Source organism: Heptranchias perlo, chromosome 11 (genome assembly GCF_035084215.1).
Source record: "Heptranchias perlo isolate sHepPer1 chromosome 11, sHepPer1.hap1, whole genome shotgun sequence".
Classification (NCBI taxonomy): Eukaryota; Metazoa; Chordata; class Chondrichthyes; order Hexanchiformes; family Hexanchidae; genus Heptranchias; species Heptranchias perlo.
This window is the reverse complement of record NC_090335.1, coordinates 60926771-60947268: the sequence shown is the minus strand read 5'-3', so window position 1 is coordinate 60947268 and position 20498 is coordinate 60926771. Positions and strand designations below refer to the sequence as shown.

Genomic DNA, 20498 nt, shown 5'->3' with positions numbered 1-20498 from the left:
CGTGCTTGCTGACCTACATTGGCAACCAGTCCGACAAGCCTTGATTTTAAAATTCTCATCCTTGTTTTCAAATTCCACCACGGTCTCGCCCCTCCCTATCTCTGTAACCTCTTCCAGCCCTACAACCCTCCGAGATCTCTCTGCTCTCCCAATTCTGGCCTCTTGCACATCCCCGATTTTAATCGCTCCACCACTGGCAGCCGTACCTTCAGCTGCCTTGGCCCTAAGCTCTGGAATTCCCTCCTTAAACCTCTCTCCTCCTTTAAAACGCTCCTTAAAACTTACCTCTTTACCAAGCTTTTGGTCACCTGTCCTAATATCTCCTTATGTGGCTTGGTTTCAAATTTTGGGGCATTTTACTATCTTAAAGGCACTATACGGATTGCCAGATTGAATGGTGCAGGGAAAAGCTTTGGAACACTGAATAAATGATTGGTTGTTTCAGTGGTTTTCCTAGAAGGATGAACTAAGAGCGACCCAATAGCTTTCCTCGTCCGTAATTATCTTGATGTGGAGATGCTGGTGATGGACTGGGGTTGACAATTGTAAACAATTTTACAACACCAAGTTATAGTCCAACAAATTTATTTTAAATTCCACAAGCTTTCGGAGGCTTCCTCCTTCCTCAGGTGAACGGTGTGGAACATTTAAAATAAATCTGTTGGACTATAACTTGCTGTTGTAAAATTGTTCGTAATTGTCTTGTGAGCGGAGATACAACCAGAGAGAGCCGAGTTGGGAAGTAAAGTAACCCGCGTTACCACTGAGTCTTCGGGGGATGACTTCCCACGCTCCCGACTGCGTCTTAATTTCTAAGAATACTCAACTGAAACAGTTTACAAACTTATATTCCCATAACGCCACCACGACCCCTTTAATATGGACAAACAACAACCACCCCGCCCCCGCGGGGAGAACCAGGCTCGTGCGCATGCGCCCGAACGGACCTCGAGCAAGCAAATGTCAATACGCATGTGCACGAAGCTTCTAGCATGTTCTTCCGGGTTGGAGCGTGTGGATAGTTGTGCGTTGCGTTGTAAACGCTCTCTAGTCGTTTCTCGGAGAATATTAAGATTAAGTTGTTGAAACTGCGAGGTAAAGCGTGTCGTATTGCACGGCGTTAGTTTATTGATTTCCAGCGGCGGCATAGTTTATTGGCGAGTGGTAAGTTGTGAGGAGTGTTGTGGTCACCATGGCAACCTATGGTCTTGTATTCACCCATTTTAAAAGCAGCGCCCGGGTCTAAATGTGCTCAGTTCTGATGAGAGGTCATCGACCTGAAACGTTAACTGTTTCTCTCTCTTCACAGATGCTGCCTGACTCGCTAAGTGTTTTCCAGCATTTTCTGTTTTTTTAATTTCTGAATATGTTCAGGTCTTGCTAACTGGTTATAAGTTAAAAGACAGGAGACGGGTGCTAGAGGAAATTTACACTCCAGGACTAGTTGTTTCTTTCAGCGCCTCTGGCTTTTGACTCCGATTATCAATCTTCAAATAGACAGAATTGAGAATTAATAAACTGCGGATAGCATTGTTTTGCTACCTTGGTTTCAGAGTTTCTCTCAATCCAGTTTTGTATTAAATAGATAGGATGAAAATACTAAACGCTTGGGGGGAAAAAACTTGCATTTCTATAGCACCTTTAATGGCCTCACAGCGTCCCAAAGTGCTTTACAGCCAATTTGTACACGGCAAGATTCCACAAACAGCAATGAGATGAAATTACCACATAATCTCTTTTAGTGATACTTGTTGTGGGATAAATATTGGCCAGGACACTGGGGAGAAGTCCTCTGCTATTCTTTAAATATGATGTGGAGATGCCGGTGATGGACTGGGGTTGACAATTGTAAACAATTTTACAACACCAAGTTATAGTCCAGCAATTTTATTTTAAATTCACAAGCTTTCGGAGACTTCCTCCTTCCTCAGGTAAATGTTCAGGATCTCCTTGAAGCCTACGCATTTATACATATAGAACAATACATGGTGTTTACAGACTGCCCCTGCAACTGCCCGTTGCCAAGGCAATCACCGTGTTCAGACAGAGAGGTGTCACCTGCAGAACCCCCGAATACACATTCAACAAAAAAACAAACAGGGAAAAAAAACAGAGAAGAAAAACAGAGAGAGGCAGAAACATCCGGAAGGCAGAGAGAGCCAGCAAATGACCCATTATATTAAAAACAGATAACATTTGTTCGCTGGTGGGGTAACGTGTAGCGTGACATGAACCCAAGATCCCGGTTGAGGCCGTCCTCATGGGTGCGGAACTTGGCTATCAATTTCTGCTCGACGATTTTGCGTTGTCGTGTGTCTCGAAGGCCGCCTTGGAGTACGCTTACCCGAAGGTCGGTGGATGAATGTCCATGACTGCTGAAGTGTTCCCCGACTGGGAGGGAACCCTCCTGTTTGGCGATTGTTGCGCGGTGTCCGTTCATCCGTTGTCGCAGCGTCTGCATGGTCTCGCCAATGTACCATGCTCTGGGGCATCCTTTCCTGCAACGTATGAGGTAGACAACGTTGGCCGAGTCACAGGAGTATGAACCATGCACCTGGTGGGTGGTGTCCTCTCGTGTGATGGTGGTATCTGTGTCGATGATCTGGCATGTCTTGCAGAGGTTACCGTGGCAGGGTTGTGTGGCGTCGTGGACGCTGTTCTCTTGAAAGCTAGGTAATTTGCTGCGAACGATGGTCTGTTTGAGGTTGGGTGGCTGTTTAAAGGCGAGTAGTGGAGGTGTGGGGATGGCCATAGCGAGGACAAACACCTCGCTATGGCCATCCCCACACCTCCACTACTCGCCTTTAAACAGCCACCCAACCTCAAACAGACCATCGTTCGCAGCAAATTACCTAGCTTTCAAGAGAACAGCGTCCACGACGCCACACAACCCTGCCACGGTAACCTCTGCAAGACATGCCAGATCATCGACACAGATACCACCATCACACGAGAGGACACCACCCACCAGGTGCATGGTTCATACTCCTGTGACTCGGCCAACGTTGTCTACCTCATACGTTGCAGGAAAGGATGCCCCAGAGCATGGTACATTGGCGAGACCATGCAGACGCTGCGACAACGGATGAACGGACACCGCGCAACAATCGCCAAACAGGAGGGTTCCCTCCCAGTCGGGGAACACTTCAGCAGTCATGGACATTCATCCACCGACCTTCGGGTAAGCGTACTCCAAGGCGGCCTTCGAGACACACGACAATGCAAAATCGTCGAGCAGAAATTGATAGCCAAGTTCCGCACCCATGAGGACGGCCTCAACCGGGATCTTGGGTTCATGTCACGCTACACGTTACCCCACCAGCGAACAAATGTTATCTGTTTTTAATATAATGGGTCATTTGCTGGCTCTCTCTGCCTTCCGGATGTTTCTGCCTCTCTCTGTTTTTCTTCTCTGTTTTTTTTCCCTGTTTGTTTTTTTGTTGAATGTGTATTCGGGGGTTCTGCAGGTGACACTTCTCTGTCTGAACACGGTGATTGCCTTGGCAACGGGCAGTTGCAGGGGCAGTCTGTAAACACCATGTATTGTTCTATATGTATAAATGCGTAGGCTTCAAGGAGATCCTGAACATTTACCTGAGGAAGGAGGAAGTCTCCGAAAGCTTGTGAATTTAAAATAAAATTGCTGGACTATAACTTGGTGTTGTAAAATTGTTTACAATTCTTTAAATAGTGCCATGGAATCTTTTATGTTTACCTAAGAGGGTTCGGTTTAACATCTCATCCAGACGGCACCTCTGACAGTGCAGCACTCCCTCAGTACTATATTGGAGAGTCAGCTTAGATTTTGTGCCCAAGTCTATACTGGGACTTGACCCCACAACCTTCAGACTCAGAGGTGAGAGTGCTACCAACTGAGCCAAGGCTGACACTTGAACTTAATGGGGGCCAGTAAGCGCAGATTTCCAAAAGGCAGTCCATATTTGACCATCCTTACAGAATTCTTTGAAGAAATAAGAGAGAATGGATAAAGGAAATGCAATGGATGTGGTTTATTTGGATTTTCTTTTAAAAAAAAACTTTTGATAAGGTAACATGTAAGAGCTTTATGGGAAAGATAATGGCTCATGCAATGAAAGGAACTGTGGCCACATGGGTTGGAGGGGAGGAAGCAAAGGTTGGGGGTTAAAGGTAGTTTAACAGGCTGGAAAGACATCATGTTTCACAGGAGTCTGTTGGAGTATCTGGAATTGAAGTAATTTTGAAATTTAGCTTCTAAATGGGGAGGGGGTGCAAATTGTGCTGAGGATTGAGAGGGATGTGGGAGGACATAGGATAGTGAGGTGCAGTTCATTAAATAGAAAAATGTGAAGTAATACATTTTGGAAGTAGGCATAGGGATGGATCCTGTCCGTGCAGACAGTGGTTAATATGAATAGAGCTCTCGGCTAGCTCTCTGCTTCTGCACGAGCCATCAGAGGCAGCAAAATATTCTATACTGGTGTTTTCACTTTCTAGTGACATATAGGTTGTGTTCCCCATTTTGAGAAGCAGCATTACTGGCTTGTGAAGGAAGGTCTATCTGTGCATCGGGGAAGCTATGCATGAACAGTTTCCAGTTATTCCCAAATCTGTTTCACAATTGAAATGGAGTTGATTCTGCATCATAGAAACTGTCGTTATTACTAATATAAAAGCGGCCCAACAGAGGGATTCTGGGAGGTTTTTTTTGGACACACGGTGGATTTTGCTTTTTTTGTAGATACCATGGGCTGGATTTTGCTGTTAAAAATAACAGTGAGGCTAACAGCGCTCACCGTTTTTCATGTGCAAATCAGACAAGAACTTCTGGCGACCACGCGTGCGCAGTTAAATGCGCAAATCCAGAAAACGGCATCCCTCCTGGTATTGAACGGCGTGAAGCTTCTGTCCTGACGTCGCAGATACAGACTAAACGTGCCAACAGAAGTTAAGTCAAGTCATTTGAAGTCTAAGTACCATTTTAACGGCGGTATAAGTCTTCATTACTGCCAAACAGTCTCTCTGGCACTGAAAATTAACTTTTATAAGTTGGACATTTTTTAAAAATTTAAATAAAAATGTTTTTTTACTTTTTCTTTGTGTCCTCTGTCTTACTCCAATATTTCTTTCCCTCTTTATTTGGCTTACCTGATCGAATTCACTATTCTAACTTACACTTCCTGATTCAGTCTGTATTGCTCATTAGCAATGTTTCAATTTGATTGGTTAAGGAGATATGCGGCTGTTTGCCCTGTTCTCCCAGATGCCCTGTAGAGGACACCGTGCTTTTTGGATCTCTAATTTAGAGGAACTTGTCCTACAAAAGCTCATAGAACGTCTATGGGCAAGTGCAAGTCTAACGAACGGTGCCACTCATAGCAAATTCCGGCCCATTTTGTTCTTTTGCAGATGCCCAGTGGGGCTTTTGTTTTGTTTTAGTTTTTTTTTTATTCATTCATGGGATGTGGGTGTCGCTGGCAAGGCCAGCATTTATTTCCCATCCCTAATTGCCCTTGAGAAGGTAGTGGTGAACCGCCTTCTTGAAGCGCTGCAGTCTGTGTGGTATTCTCCCACAGTGCTGTTAGGTAGGGAGTTCCAGGATTTTGACCCAGCGACGATGAAGGAACGGCGATATATTTCCAAGTTAGGATGGTGTGTGACTTGGAGGGGATCATGCAGTTGGTGGTGTTCCCATGCACATGCTGCCCTTGTCCTTCTAGGTGGTAGAGATTGCGGATTTGGGAGGTGCTGTCGAAGAAGCCTTGGCGAGTTGCTGCAGTGCATCCTGTAGATGGTACACATTGCAGCCACAGTGCGGCGGTGGTGAAAGGAGTGAATATTTAAGCTGGTGGATGGGGTCAAGCGGGCTGCTTTGTCCTGGATGGTGTCAAGCTTTTTGATTGTTGTTGGAGCTGCACTCATCCAGGCAAGTGGAGAGTATTCCATCACACTCCTGACTTGTGCCTTGTCGATGATGGAAAGGCTTTGGGGAGTCAGGAAGTGAGTCAGCATACCCAGCCTCTGACCTGCTCTTGTAGCCACAGTTACGTTTCTGTTCAATGGTGACAGCACCCCCACCCCAAATGCCCAGGATGTTGATGGTGGGGGATTCAGCAATGGTAATGCCGTTGCATGTCAAGGGGAGGTGGCCGTCGTGTGGCGCGAATGTTGCTTGCCACTTATCGGCCCAAGCCTGAATGTTGTCCAGGTCTTGCTGCACGTGGGAATGGACTGTTTCATTATTTGAGTGATAATCTAATGGATGTTTCAGGGCTTTTTTGGTGTTTTAGTGGATGCTCTGTGGGTTTGTTTTTTGGCATATGAAAGAGAAAGGTGATTTGAGCAACATACATCTTTTTTCTTTTTGAAATGGGGACTGTGGAGAAGTGTGGGCTACATTCCTTATCGTGTGTCCATGTACTGAACTTAATATATGATGGATAATTAATTTGCCGATGGTGTTATATCCTCCATTCCTCTGCACACTGATAATATACAAAATAAAGCGAATTACAAGACACTTTGCACAGACTAGGGCTGTGAGTTAATGTTGCACTGTTTCTACTTTTTACTGTACCAGTGTGTCACTGGTTATTATTGGAGGGCCAGTAGGAAGGCATCTGCATTTTCTATATCTCTGGCTACTTCCTAGGAAAATCCGCATCCTGATGCTATTGAAAGCATGCATCGGCATGTTTTTATATTGTGCGCTAGTGGCGCCTGGAGTTCCGCGTGCCTTCTGCTGCTGGCACATCATCGATGTCCAAGTATGTGTACTTAGAAGTCCCTTTTTTTGCTGTTATGGACATAAGGGTGTACGAGAGTTCTTTCGTAGTTGTATACCATGATACTTGAGACCAAGCAATGGTATAAAAGGCTTATTCAACTTGTTGTTCAACAGGCATGTATTGTCACACCTCTGCCATATATGAAGATGTAATACTGAACATTATTTTATTTTATAGCAGAAATGGTTCAGTTACACATCAAACGAGGAAATGAGAGCCAGTTTTTGCTTGACACTACAGTACATGTTGCAGTGGAGGACCTAACCAAGCTGGTATCAGCCATTTATAATGGAAGGCTCAAGGTCGACAGGCTTTGTACAGGTGAGTATTTGATAAGTTTATTACAAATGTCAAATTTATTGGTAAATTAGCTAGAATAATCTTGACTGCAGCAGGCACACCATTATTTGGGGTACAGTACTATCAGTACTCATGATAATCAGTTTGCACATTATTGTAAATCTGTTTATGACCGTGTTGTTCTAAACAATTGGGTTATATTTATTTTCTCTCATCATCCTTTCCTGAAGGACTGTGTAATGGCTTGAGTATAATTCCACATGCACCAGTCACTCTTAAGTATTTTGCCTCAAGTGACCATTAAATGTATACCGTTAATACTGGTAGGATGTTTGACCATGGGGGCATTGCGTCTAAACTTGATCCTCGCCTTATTTAACATTCACACACATACAGTTTCCAGCAAGAATCACTGGATTACAATCAAAGTGGAAAGCCTAGGGTTTTTTTCCCTCCTTCCTAGCCTAGGAGGGTACAAGGCCAATTGTAGAACCCCTACTGCTACCCTTTCTGAAAGCAGCTAACTCAGCACAGACAGGCAATTTAAAATGTGACTTGGCACCAGATGGTACCCACAATTCACTTATAAATCAGACAGGAAATAGTGCAGTGTGAAATTTATCATACAATTAAACCTGACTTCATAACTTGAGTCCTGAGTGAGTTTTTAAAAGTCTAAATTCTTACTCCTGCTACATTGGATAAAGTTACAGCATCACTTTATTGGAGAATCTGAATAGCTGGATTCAATAATCTTTAACGATGGATTAATTCCTTGCTTTTAATTAAAAAAATTAACTTTTTCCTAATGGCTTGATAAGTCTACGCTTTGATTAGCTGAGCGACACCCACCAAGGAACTACCAAGTTGCAGTCCTGGTTGGTGCTGAGTTAGCTGGTCTAGTACTGTCATTGAATGGATGCAGCAAGAAGGAGGCCATTCGGTCCATCTAGCCTGTGCCGGCTCTTTGTAAGAGCAATCCAGTTAGTCCCATTCCCCCGCTTTTTCCCCGTAGCCCTGCAGATTTTTACCCTTCAAGTATTTATGCAATTACTTTTTGAAAGCCACAATTGAATCTACTTTCACCACCCTTTCAGGCAGTGCATTCCAGATCATAACTACTCATTGAGTAAAAAAGTTTTTCCTCGTCACCTTTGGTTCTTTTGCCAATCACCTTAAATCTATATCTTCTGGCTCTCGACCCTTCCGCCATTAGGAACAGTTTCTCTTTATTAACTTTATCTAAACCCTTCATGATTTTGAACACTTCTATTAAATCTATTAACCTCCTCTGCTCTAAGGAGAACAACCCCAGCTTCTCTAGTCTATCCACATAACTGAAGTCCCTCATCCCTGTAACCATTCTAGTAAATCTTTTCTGCACCCTCTCTAAGGCCTGAATTGCCCAGAATTGGACGCAGTACTCCAGTTGTGGCTGAACTAGTATTTTATAAAAACCTAACTTCCTTGCTTTTGTACTCTGTGCCTCTATTTATAAAGCCCAGGATCTCATATGCTTTTTTAACCTGTCCTGCCACCTTCAAAGATTTGTGCACATATACCCCCAGGTGTCTCTGTCCCTGCACCCCCTTTAGAATAGTACCATTTAGTGATATTGCCTCTCCTCATTCTTCCTGTCAAAATATATTACTTCGCACTTCTCTGGGTTAAATTTCATCTGTCATAGGAAGAAGAATGAAAGAGCTTGCATTTATTTAGTACCATTCATTACCTCGGCACATCCCAAGTGTAGTCACTGGTGTAATATAGGGAAACACAGCAGCCAATTTACACGCAGCAAGATCTGCCAAACAGCAATTAGATAAATGATGAGATAATGTTTTTGGTGGTGTTGGTTGAGGGTTACATGTTGGCCAGGACACCTGGAGAACTCCCCAACTCTTCTTTGAATAGTGCCATGGGATCTTTCACATCCACCTGAGGAGGATAGATAGGACCTCCGTTCAATGTCTGATCTCAAAGATGGCACCTCTGACAGTGCAGCACTCCCTCAGTACTGAACTGAATTGCCAGCTTAAATTAAGTGCTCAAATCTCTGGAGTGGGCCTTGAACCCACAACCTTCTGACTCAGAGGAGAGGGCTGATTCCATAATCAATACATGATCTGTTCTTTGTAAAATAAATTCCTTTTGGTTTGTATAGAAGTGTTACTTGGAAACCAGTTTCATTAAAAATTCTAAACACTCTTTTATTTTGCAGAAATGGGTGAATTGGCAGAGCATGGCATCTTCCTTCCTATTAATATGCAAGGACTGACAGATGAGCAGATAGAGGAACTGAAACTGAAGGATGAGTGGGCAGAGAAATGTGTACCAAGTGGAGGATGTGAATTTAAAAAGGACGAAATAGGACGGAGAAATGGACATGGTAAGAGAGCAAGGATAGTTAACACTGAAAATAACTTGCAGAAATTTGTTGTTGCATATTTCAAGCTGAGGCTGAGATGAATTCTTTCCAATTTGCAGTACCACTGGGAAAGATGGAGTAACAGCAAATGAGAAATGGTACAAAGTATTCTTGGTTTAAGTAAACTTTATAATTTCTATTTCCAGAATGAACTGGAAATAGATCATTCTATTTCAGTTTAATAACTTTATCAGTACCCTGGTAAATGCATTTAAGCAGTGGAATAGAAGTACTGTCTTGAGGATCAAAGCTTATTAATAGTGAATATGTTTTGCCAATAAAGTCATTTGATGTGAAACATTACACTTGTAATTAATCTGAAATTGTACCTGATAAACTTTTTCTTCTATATTCCAGCTCCTAATCAGGCAATGAAAGAAGTTTTAAAGAAGACTATTGAAGAAGCAAAAGCACTGATATCAAAGGTACTGTTTGAAGAAAAAAAAACTTGCATTTATATAGTGCCTTTCATGACCTCAAGACGTCCCAAAGCACTTTACAACCTTTGAAGCGTCGTCACAGTTCTAATGTAGGGAAACACAACTGCAACTTTGTGCACAGCAAGGACCCACAAACAGAAATGAGATAAATAACCTGATAATCTGTTTTAGTTATGTCGGTTCATGGATAAACATTGGCCAAGGCACCAGGAGAACTGCCCCTGCTCTCCTTCGAATAGTACCGTGCAATCTTTTATGTCCACCTGAGAGGGCAGAAGAGACCTCGGTTCAACGTATTATTTGAAAGACATTAGACACTGGGAGATAAAAGAACAGGTTTGCATTACTCTTAGCATCCAAGTGTTTTTAGCGCTAAACTGATCTCTCATCCTTGCATTAATTGTTAAGATATGTTGATGCATTGATGACATACTAAAGCAGGAATGAGATATATCTTAAAATCTGTCTTGATTATTTAATCTCTGATGGAAAACTCTGTCAATTTTTTTTTTCCTGACTGCAAAGGTAATTGAGTAGAAGTTTGGAATATCATTCTAGACACATTTTTATTCAACTTTTTTAACATTAACTACTTTTTCAGGGAATCTGTTAGAGAGTCTCAACAACAACAACTTGCATTTATATAGTGCCTTTAATGCAGTAAAACAACCCAAGGCGCTTCTTGGGAGCATTATCAAACAAAATTTGACACCGAGCCACATAAGGAGATATTAAGACAGGTGACCAGAAGCTTGGTCGAAGAGGTAGATTTAAAGAGGGTCTTAAAAGGTGGAGAGGTTTAGGGAGGGAATTGCAGATCTTAGGGTCTAGGCAGCTGAAGGCATAGCTGCCAATGGGGGAGTGATTAAAATCAGGGATGCGCAAGAGGCCAGAATTGGAGGAACGCAGAGATCTCGGATGGTGGTAGGACTGGAGGAGGTTATAGAGATAGGGAGAGGTGAGGCCATGGAGGGATTTGAAAACAACGATAGAGAATTTTAAAATTGAGGCGTTCCCAGTTTGGGAGCCAATGTAGGTCAGCAAGCACAGAGGTGATGGGTGAACGGGGCTTGTGGCGAGTTAGGATATGGGCAGCAGAGTTTTGGATGAGCTCAAGTTTATGGAGGGTGGAAGATGGTAGGCCGGCCACGAGAGCATTGGAATAGCCAAATCTAGAGGTAACAAAGGCATGGATGAGGGTTTCAACAGCAGATGATCTGAGGCAGGGCAGAGACGGGTTTTGATACGGAGGTGGAAGTAGGCGGTCTTGGTGATGGAGCAGATATGTGGTCAGAAGCTCATCTCGGGGTCAAATAGGATGCCAAGGTTGCTAACGGTCTGGTTCAGCTTCAGACAGTGGCCAGAAGAGGGATAGAGTCGGTGGTTAGGGACCGAAGACAATGGCCTCAGTCTTCCCAATATTTACTTGGAGGAAATTTTTCCTCATCCAATACTGAATGTTGGACAAGCAGTATGACTTGTTTTCGGATGATGTCGTCGAGGGGCAGCATTTAGATGAGAAATAGGAGGGGGGCAAGGATAGATCCTTGAGAGGGGTAATGGAGTGGGAAAAGAAGTCATTTCAGGTGATTCTCTGGCTATGACTGGATAGATAACAATGAAACCAGGCGAGTGCAGTCCCACCTAGCTGGATGACTGTGGAGAGGGGTTGGAGGAGGATGGTATGGTCAACCGTGTCAAAGGCTGCAGACAGGTCGAGAAGGATGAAGAGGGATGGTTTACTATGGTTCAGTACTGTGGCAGGGGCAGAAACTTTATTGGACGGATTCAAATGTGGAGTTGTGTGAAGATGGGCACGGATTTGGGAGGTGACAACACGTTCAAAGACTTCGGAGAGGAAAGGGAGGTTGGACATGGGGTGGTAGTTTGTAAGAACAGGGGTCAAGGGTGGGGTTTTGAGGTGGGGGTGATGATGGCAGATTTGAAGGGGAGGGGGACAGTACCTGAGGAGTGGGAACCATTAACAATATCCGCTATTATGAGGGCCAGGAAGGGAAGGGAAGTGGAGTGGAATTCTTGTTTTCTAATATTGAGGTTAGTTTATTTTTATACTGTCATCTAGTTCTGTGTTTATAGTCCTAATTTAAGTAATTTTAGTTTTGCACTGGTACGAAAATCAGACAGTGTTTCTGAGTTTGCCTTTGGAAACTGTTGCCTGTTTCCAGTTGTTTTAATTCTCACTGTATTTTAAGTTTACAGCATTGGACTTTTGAGTTCTTTCAGTTTTGTAAAATCATATGTGCATTTGATTCAAATTATTGCAAATATATCAACAGAAAAAAAAATCTGAATTATTGCATCACATTATTGCATAACCTCTGTCATTACTGTTTCATATATTACTTTGTAGTATATATGATTGCCTGCTCAGGAATGTCCAATATTTTTGTTTTCATATGCTGGTTAGGTACATATAATGGTCAAAAATAAACTGTCAATGTTTATGCTACTTTGCATCTATCTGTGGAATCTTTAGCAGATCTTGCTGTTCTGATTTAGGATTTATCCACCGATTAGGCAACAGGGATAAGAACAGATGTTTTCAATGCTTCAGTCCCTGAAATTCAAACAAGACAAATCAGTGAGTGAGAAATAAAAGGAGCAAATACAACTGAACTGCCTGGACATCTTGGGCCAGATTGCCAGGTTTGAACACCTCGGCTCTAAAGAATGACCCAATAAATTCCATTGTTAAATTTTGTGTGCAGGCATCACTATTGTTTAAATATTAGTGGTTGAAATATTTCACTGGTTTCCTCACTTTAATAGAACTTCTGAACCCAATTTTACACCAATTAAGAAGTATTTTGTGGCCTTCTGTTCAGTTCACTCTCTACTAAATTCATTTGAATGTGATGAAATTCCATGACCTGCAACAAATATATTGAAAATCTGCTGAAATGACATTGAAAGAGCTGAGTTTGATCCTGTTCTGTCCTCTCCTCACCCCACCTTCTGTCCACATGCACCTGCTTTCCAGCAACAGTCCTTTAACAATAGTCAGGAGCAGAAACCTTTATTAATTTTTTCCCTCTCCTGAGATGCTAGTGGTATGGTCAGTTATAGTGCCCCTGGATGATTGCCGTAGTTGAGATAAGCTACTTCAGCAAAGAACATGATCCAAGCCTGGCTTAACTCCAGCAGTTATGGAGGGTGCTGATTGAGGAGCAATGATTGTTAATTAGGGGCTTAATATATTGCTTGTCTGTTTTTGTAATGGTAGCCTTCAATGAAAGATACTTCTTAGGAAATGTGATTGATTGGTAAATGAAGAGTTCCCTCTGTTTTTTAGAAACAAGTTCAGGCCAATGTATGTGTAACAATGGAGATGGTAAAGGATGCACTTGACCAGCTGCGAGGAGCTGTTATGATTGTTTATCCCATGGGGCTGCCACCACATGATCCAATACAACAGGAGTTTGAAGGGAAAGAAGATCTGTCAGGATTACAAGTAAGTAGAACACAACATGCATCATAAAGGACTGCAAAGAGGTAACTGAGGGGATTCAGGCTCATCCATATCTGTTTCTTGGTTGGTCTACAGTATTTGCTTTGCAGATATGTGAATGTTTACATTTTTCTTAATTAAAGGTTCAGTAAAATGGAGGTGAGCAAACAATGATGGGAAGATTCAACCTATTTTGTTTTACATTATTGTAGGTTCTATTATGAGGCTGCATTAATTTTTTAATTTTATGATCTTGTTATTGTAGGCTGGGAAAATGGTGACTGAGGAGTCTGAGGCTCAGCTGTGGTGGGCAGGAAAAGAATTACAGAGAGGAAAGAAACTTTCTGACTATGTGGGCAAGAATGAAAAAACTAAAATTGTTGTAAAGATACAAAAAGTAAGTACATGGTTGGAACACTGTTTTAATGCATTTTGGACCAGCGCTTAAAAGGTTAAATTATGAGATTGGTTACATAAACTTGGTTTGCATTCCCTTTTGAGTTTAGAAGGTTGAGGGGTGATCTAATTGAGGTGTTTAAAATGAGAAAGGGATTTGATAGGGTAGATACAGAAACTATTTCCTCTGGTAGGGAATCCAAAACAAGGGGGCATCATAAAATTAGAGGTAGGCCATTTAGGAGTGAAATCAGGAAACACTTTACACAAAGGGTAGTGGAAATCTGGAACTCTCTTCCCCCAAAAGGCTGTGGATGCTGGGTCAATCGAAATTTTCAAGACTGAGATCGATTGATCTTTGTTGGTTAAGGGTATCAAGGGATATAAAGGAAAGGCAGTTAAATGAAGTTGAAATTCAGATCAGCCATGATCTAATAAAATGGCAGAACAGGCTTGAAGGGCTGAATGGCCTACTCCTTTTCCTATGTTACTATGTTTCTTCAGAACCGTTTGAACTGGCTGAGATGCGTGACTTGTGCTGCAAAAAGCAAAGCCGAACATTTGGAATCATTGAGTGCAAAATGTCTTGTTTATGGATAAAGTCAGATCGACTATGTTCTGTAAATATAAAATGATAAATAATCGGGCTGCAAAAGTATATAACAGGAGTGCCAAACTTCTTTGGCTTTAGGTTCTGGTTGTGTCCTTCTCTCTATACCAAGGGCCAGATTTAAGGTGTAGTAATGTAGTAGTTATGGCACCGGACTAGCAAAACAGAGGTTTTGAGTTGAAATCCCATCATGGCAAGTTGTGAAACTGAGTTCAGTAAATCTGGTAATTTGTGAGCTGGCACCAGAAAAATTAACCATGAAAGCCGCTGGATTGAAATAAAAATCCAACCAGTTCACTAATGTCCTTCAGGGAAGGGAACCTGCCACCCCAACCCAGTTTGACCTACACCTGACTCCACTTCCACATTAGGTGGAACACCTCTTAACACCATCTGAAGTGGCCTAACAAGCTACTAAGTTGTAAAAACAATTGCGCTAGAAGGAGACGCACCACCACTTTTTCAGGGCAACTACGGCTTAAGCCATTTCTCCGGAGTTTCCACGGATTTTCTGCTGAAATTACGATAGACAGTCAGGAGAACCCCTGTGGAAATTCAACACCTACATTCATTCAAAATTGGGATATAAGGAACAGATCAACAATAATCAACAAATATTCCCTTAATAACTCAGCTGGTTAAGTCAGTGAGTAGCGGAGTCAGAGAAGATAGCAGGTATGGTATTCGATCTATGCTGATCTCATGGTGCAGTATGAGGAGCACTACAGTCGGCTTTAGCATTCCTAGGAAGGGAAAAATTAGCTGGAGTTCCTACTGCTTACCACTGTGACCCCTAGTGGAAGTATGGTTGTTAATTTTGGGGGTTGAGTGGAAAGGTCTCATCTGTGATTTCCACCACACACACCACTTGAGCAACATGCCAGAGGACAAATAGTGCACGTGGAATTATTTGAACATCTTGAGGACAGAAGGGAAAGGGGGGAAAAATAAGTGAACATTTTTTTAATAACAAAAGTAGTTAATCACTTCAGATGGTGAATGCAGTTAACAAATTTGTGGCTTGGTTTTATTCACAGCAAGGTCAAGGTGCTCCAGCTAGAGAGCCAATTATCAATGAGGATGAACAGAAACAAATGACTATGTACTACTACAGACGACAAGAGGAACTCAAGGTACAGTGATTTATCTACTTTACATGTAATATTATCCTTTGTGTAATCTGAACATTTAGAGGAATCTACATTCAACTCAGGCATGGTTGGAAAATGAAAATCCAGAGGACATTAAATTGCATAACACAGCACATAAATACTTTGAGCCCAGCTACGAATATTGCTGTAACACCACATGATGTGCAAGTCGTCTTTTGGAAAAAGAAATTCAGAATTCAAATGAGAAAATGCCTCCAAACAGCTAGCACCCTGTGCTAGTGTCAGACCATGATATGGTTTACATTACAATGCTACAGCCAAGTTTGGGAGATTATAGTTCATATTGTCCTGGTGGGATTAATGGTTCTTTACTAGCCTTAGACTTTTGGCTATAATGTTTGTTTTGTGACCCTGATCTAGTTCTTCAGTCTCTTGAATAGGTAGACTTCTTAAGTTTCAATGCTTTAATGTAGGAAATCTGATTGTATGTGCAGAGCAAAACTTGTTTGGCTTTCAGGTATTGACAGTTTTTTGTGTTCAAGGATAGAACTAGAATTTGTAATTAACTTGGAAATAGAGATTTTTAATTAAAATGTGTTCCAAGATATCATTGCTATTAGATAAACAGTATGGACTCAGTACACATTTAATCACTCCCTCTGGCTTATTGACTAAATGTACTATGTCAGGTGATACTCAGCCATAGAGATCAGGAAGTTCAAGGCTTTGATTCCTGTTCTGTGATAAGTTAACTCATGTTGACCATAACAGTAGTGGGGACATTATACTTTGTTTCAATGTCTCAGGTTGTGGAGGAGGAAAAAAAACATCAAACCTCATGCTCTTGATCATTATCTAGAAATCACTGCTGGAAAGTGCTTTTTTTTTTACATAGAATATACAGCACAGAAACAGGCCATTCGGCCCAATGGGTCCATGCCAGTGTTTATGCAGCACATGAGCTTCCTTCCACCCTTCTTCATCTAACCCCATCAACATATCCTTCTATTCCTTTTTCCCTCATGTGTTTATCTAGCTTTCCCTTAAATGCATCTATGCTAGTTACCTCAACTACTCCTTGTGGTAGTGAGTTCCACATTCTAACCACTCTCTGGGTAAAGAAGTTTCTCCTGAATTCACTATTGAATTTATTAGTGACTATCTTATATTTATTGTCCCTAGTTCTGGTCTCCACCACGCCCGCCCCGCCCAGCCCCCCCCCCCCAAGTGGAAACAACTTCTCTACGTCTACCCTATCATAATCTTAAAGACTTCTATCAGTTCATTCCTCAGTCTTCTCATTTCTAGAGAAAAGAGCCCCAGCCTGTTCAATCTTTCCTGATAGCTATAACCTCTCAGTTCTGGTATCATCCTAGTAAATCTTTATTGCACTTGTGAATATTGATTTGACAATAGATTTAGGCTTAGCTACTATCCTCAACTACAGGCCAGTCAGTTTAATCTCAGTGGTGGGGAAAGTTTTAGAAACGATAATCCGGGACAGAATTAGCAGGCACTTGGACAAGTGTGGATTGATTAGGGAAAGCCAGCACTGATTGTTAAAGGCAAATCGTGTTTAACTAACTTGATAGAGTTTTTTGATGAGGTAACAGAGAGGGTAGATGAGGGCAATGCAGTTGATGTGTACATGGACTCTCAAAAGGCATTTGATAAAGTGCCGCATAATAGGCTTGTCATCAAGATTGAAGCCTATGGAATAAAAGGGGCAGGATCAGCATAGAAACAGAATTGGCTAAGTGACAGGAAACAGAGTAATGGTGAACGGTTGTTTTTCGGACTGGAGGGAGGTGTACAGTGCTGTTCCCCAGGACTAGGACCACTGCTTTTCTTGATATATATTAATGACTTGGACTTGGGTGTTCAGAGCACAATTTCTAAATTTGCAGATGACACAAAACTTGGAATGGTAGTAAACAGTGAGGCGGATAGTGATAGACTTCAAGAGGATTTAGACAGGCTGGTGGCATGGGCGGACATGTGGGGGATGAAATTTAATGCAGAAAAATGCGAGGTGTTGCATTTCGGTAGGAAGAATGAGGAGAGGCAATATAAACTAAAGGGCACAGGAACAGAGAGATCTGGGGGTATATGTACGCAAATCATTGAAGGTGGCAGGGCAGGTTGAGAAAGCGGTTGAAAAAGTATACAGGATCCTTGGCTTTATAGAGGCATAGAGTACAAAAGCAAGGAAGGCATGATGAATCTTTATAAAACACTGGTTCGGCCACAGCTGGAGTATTGTGTCCAATTCTGGGCACTGCACTTTAGGATGGATGTGAAGGCCTTAGAGAGGGTTTACTAGAATGGTTCCTGGGATGAGGGACTTCAGTTACGTGAATAGACTAGAGAAACTGGGGTTGTTCTCTTTGGAACAGAGAAGGTTGAGAGGAGATTTGATAGAGGTATTCAAAATCATGAAGGGTCTAAACAGAGTAGATAGAGAGAAACTGTTCCTATTGGCGGAAGGATCAAGAACCAGAGGACATAGATTTAAGGTGATTGGCAAAAGAGCCAAAGGTGATATGAGGAAAAACTTTTTTACATGAGTGGTTGGGATCTGGAATGCACTGCCAGAGTGGGTGGTGGAGGCAATTTCAATCCTGGCTTTCAAAAGGGAACTGGATAAATATTTGAAAGGAAAAAAATTGCAGGGCTAAGGGGATAGGGCGGGGGAGTGGGACTAGCTGGATTGCTCTTGCATAGAGGTGGCACGGACTCGATGGGCCGAATGGCCTTCCATGCTGTAACCTTTCGATGATTCTATGATTCCACCCATGGTCAACTAGTCAGCACACACTTGCTGTCTAGGTTCACATATGAAAATTAACCATCCTGGTGAGGGACCAGAGAGCTAAGGGCCGCTGATACGCAATGAGCTATATCAACATGAATCCTCATCCTCATAAGAGGAAAGGACCAAAAGGGAGAAAATTCAATGTTGGGAGGCTGGCAGTACACACATCAGTATTCCATTTACATTTTCAGAAATGGATTGTATTTATGTAAATTCTAATCAGTGAACCCAAAAATTCTAAAATAGATTAATAGAAGAATCCCGGTTTAAAAATTTGCTTATTTTGAAAGAAATTATTTCTGTTTTTAAAAAAAAATTAAATGCAGCTAAGGTTTTTTAAAAAAATAGTAATGATATATGTATCTTTTTGCAACTAAAAGGAAAACCTTCTAAGTTTTCAATCAACGTGTTTCAGAAATCTTTTTCTGTTGGTTAGAAATAAATGCTTGCTTAAGGTTATACTCCAATCTTCATTTTTTAAAAAAAATCCTAGCTTTAATTTGCTATGTTTATTTGAAGTTTTTTTTTCTTTTTTTCAGAAACTTAATGAAAATGATGACGATTCTCATCTTGATTCAGATTGGTCAGATAGACATGCTCTGAAAAGACAGTTTCAGGGTGTAAAAGATATCAGGTGGGGTCCTAGAAAATAGTGACAATCAAATCCTGTGGCACACTTCCCTTCTCGCATTTCTATCCCCAACATTATGTAGAAGCTACATTGTTCTTGTATGAAGTACTTGGGGGTTTGTTGCATTAAGAGAAGAATCCACGATTGTCCAATGAAAGGTGCTTCTACTTCACGATTTAAGCCTTATTCTTATGTCAGTTACTGATCTCCTGAAACAAATAGAAAGCTTTGGATTACTTGTAGATTTTCAGAAGAATGCCACTGGCAATTTAGATGAATCTTGTATGGCAATAGCTGTTCTGTAGCCCAATTTTATATTTTCTTTTTAGAATTCTGGAACACTTGCTGTTGTAGTAACATTAAATAAATATTTATTTTCCAATTATATGATTATGTTGCTTTATTTTCTGCAGGGGTCATAGCTAGATTCAGGTTTTAACAAATATGCAATAGGGCATCATGTGTTTTGCTTTTGCAACAAGGAACTGTTGACAGTGCTATACAGCATGACTAACAGAACCACAAGCCTTATGAAAAGAAGTCTCGTTATTGTTCACTCTCTGTTCTGGACTATGCTTATGAGTTTACCTAAACTTGGACAGAAGGGGGTGCTACATCCCACTATAAAGATTCATTGCTTTTCATAAGTTGCTTCAAGAGATCATTTCTGTAACTTATGAAAGGATATTCAATTGATACAAACTTTGAAGACAGAAAACTAATTCTATATAAAATGCAGCTGTTTAAAATTCTCTGCATGGGTATCTTGTGAGAAAAGTTACCAATTATGACTTCTATTTTTAAATATTCCAAAGTTAATGTTTTTATTTTAACAAGAGGTTGAAATATTTTGTTTGCAATGATCTTCTTCTAAGTATGTTTGAACAACAATCTGCATAGTTGATCACTCAGGCAAAGGGCCGAGAATGTCCTTTTTGGCCCTGAGTTTCAAACTGGTAGTGGTTTAATTACTACCAAAGCCAATTATTTCCAACACCACAACATTACGTACCTTCACTACTGCCTTACGCCCAATGTTACTGAAGCTCTCATTCACACTAATCCTCCAGACTTGACTACCCATATGTTCTCTTCACTGGCTGTCCGACATCCACCTTATGTAAATTACAATTCGTCCAAGACTCATCCAGATGCTCCTCCACCCTACTACCTCCCGTTCCTCTTTCAAAAACCTAGCTCTTTGACCATGCCTTCAGTCACCTGTCCTACCTCATCACTGCTTGGTATTTGATTTTTGTGTCTGAGAAATGCTTTGTTTTATATGACTAAGTTAATGATGTTTGTCACATTTTGGGATTTTTTTAACCATTTTTCCATAGAAAAGATTTGATGGCGGTGGGGGGGGGGGGGGGGAGATGTAAATTATGACCTTTCTCGGCAACTTCACACCAATTGTGTTTGGGAGATCCCTGGTCTAAGATGCATGTCTGGTTGTCTGGCACAGACCCACCCCTCGGGTTGTGAACATAGGGAGATTTAAAAAAAAAAGAAATTGAGACACAGGCGGTC

General features: G+C 41.6%; 1 protein-coding gene across 4 annotated transcripts; it reads left to right on the top strand.

The window, feature by feature from the left end:
- The first annotated feature begins 986 nt into the window (after positions 1–986).
- On the top strand, positions 987–19350 carry cfap298 (cilia and flagella associated protein 298). Of its 4 annotated transcripts, none has more exons than XM_067993181.1 (8): positions 987–1164; positions 6948–7088; positions 9289–9456; positions 9853–9920; positions 13249–13407; positions 13670–13801; positions 15448–15543; positions 18877–19350. In XM_067993181.1, the coding sequence occupies exons 2-8, from the start codon at positions 6950–6952 to the stop codon at positions 18988–18990; spliced, it is 876 nt and encodes a 291-aa protein (XP_067849282.1). In that variant the 5' UTR covers positions 987–1164; positions 6948–6949; the 3' UTR covers positions 18991–19350. The 4 variants fall into 4 exon arrangements, with proteins under 4 accessions (XP_067849282.1, XP_067849281.1, XP_067849284.1 ...); XM_067993180.1 differs by having other exon boundaries at positions 6945–7088; XM_067993183.1 differs by having other exon boundaries at positions 992–1095; positions 6945–7088.
- Positions 19351–20498: the final 1148 nt, after the last annotated feature.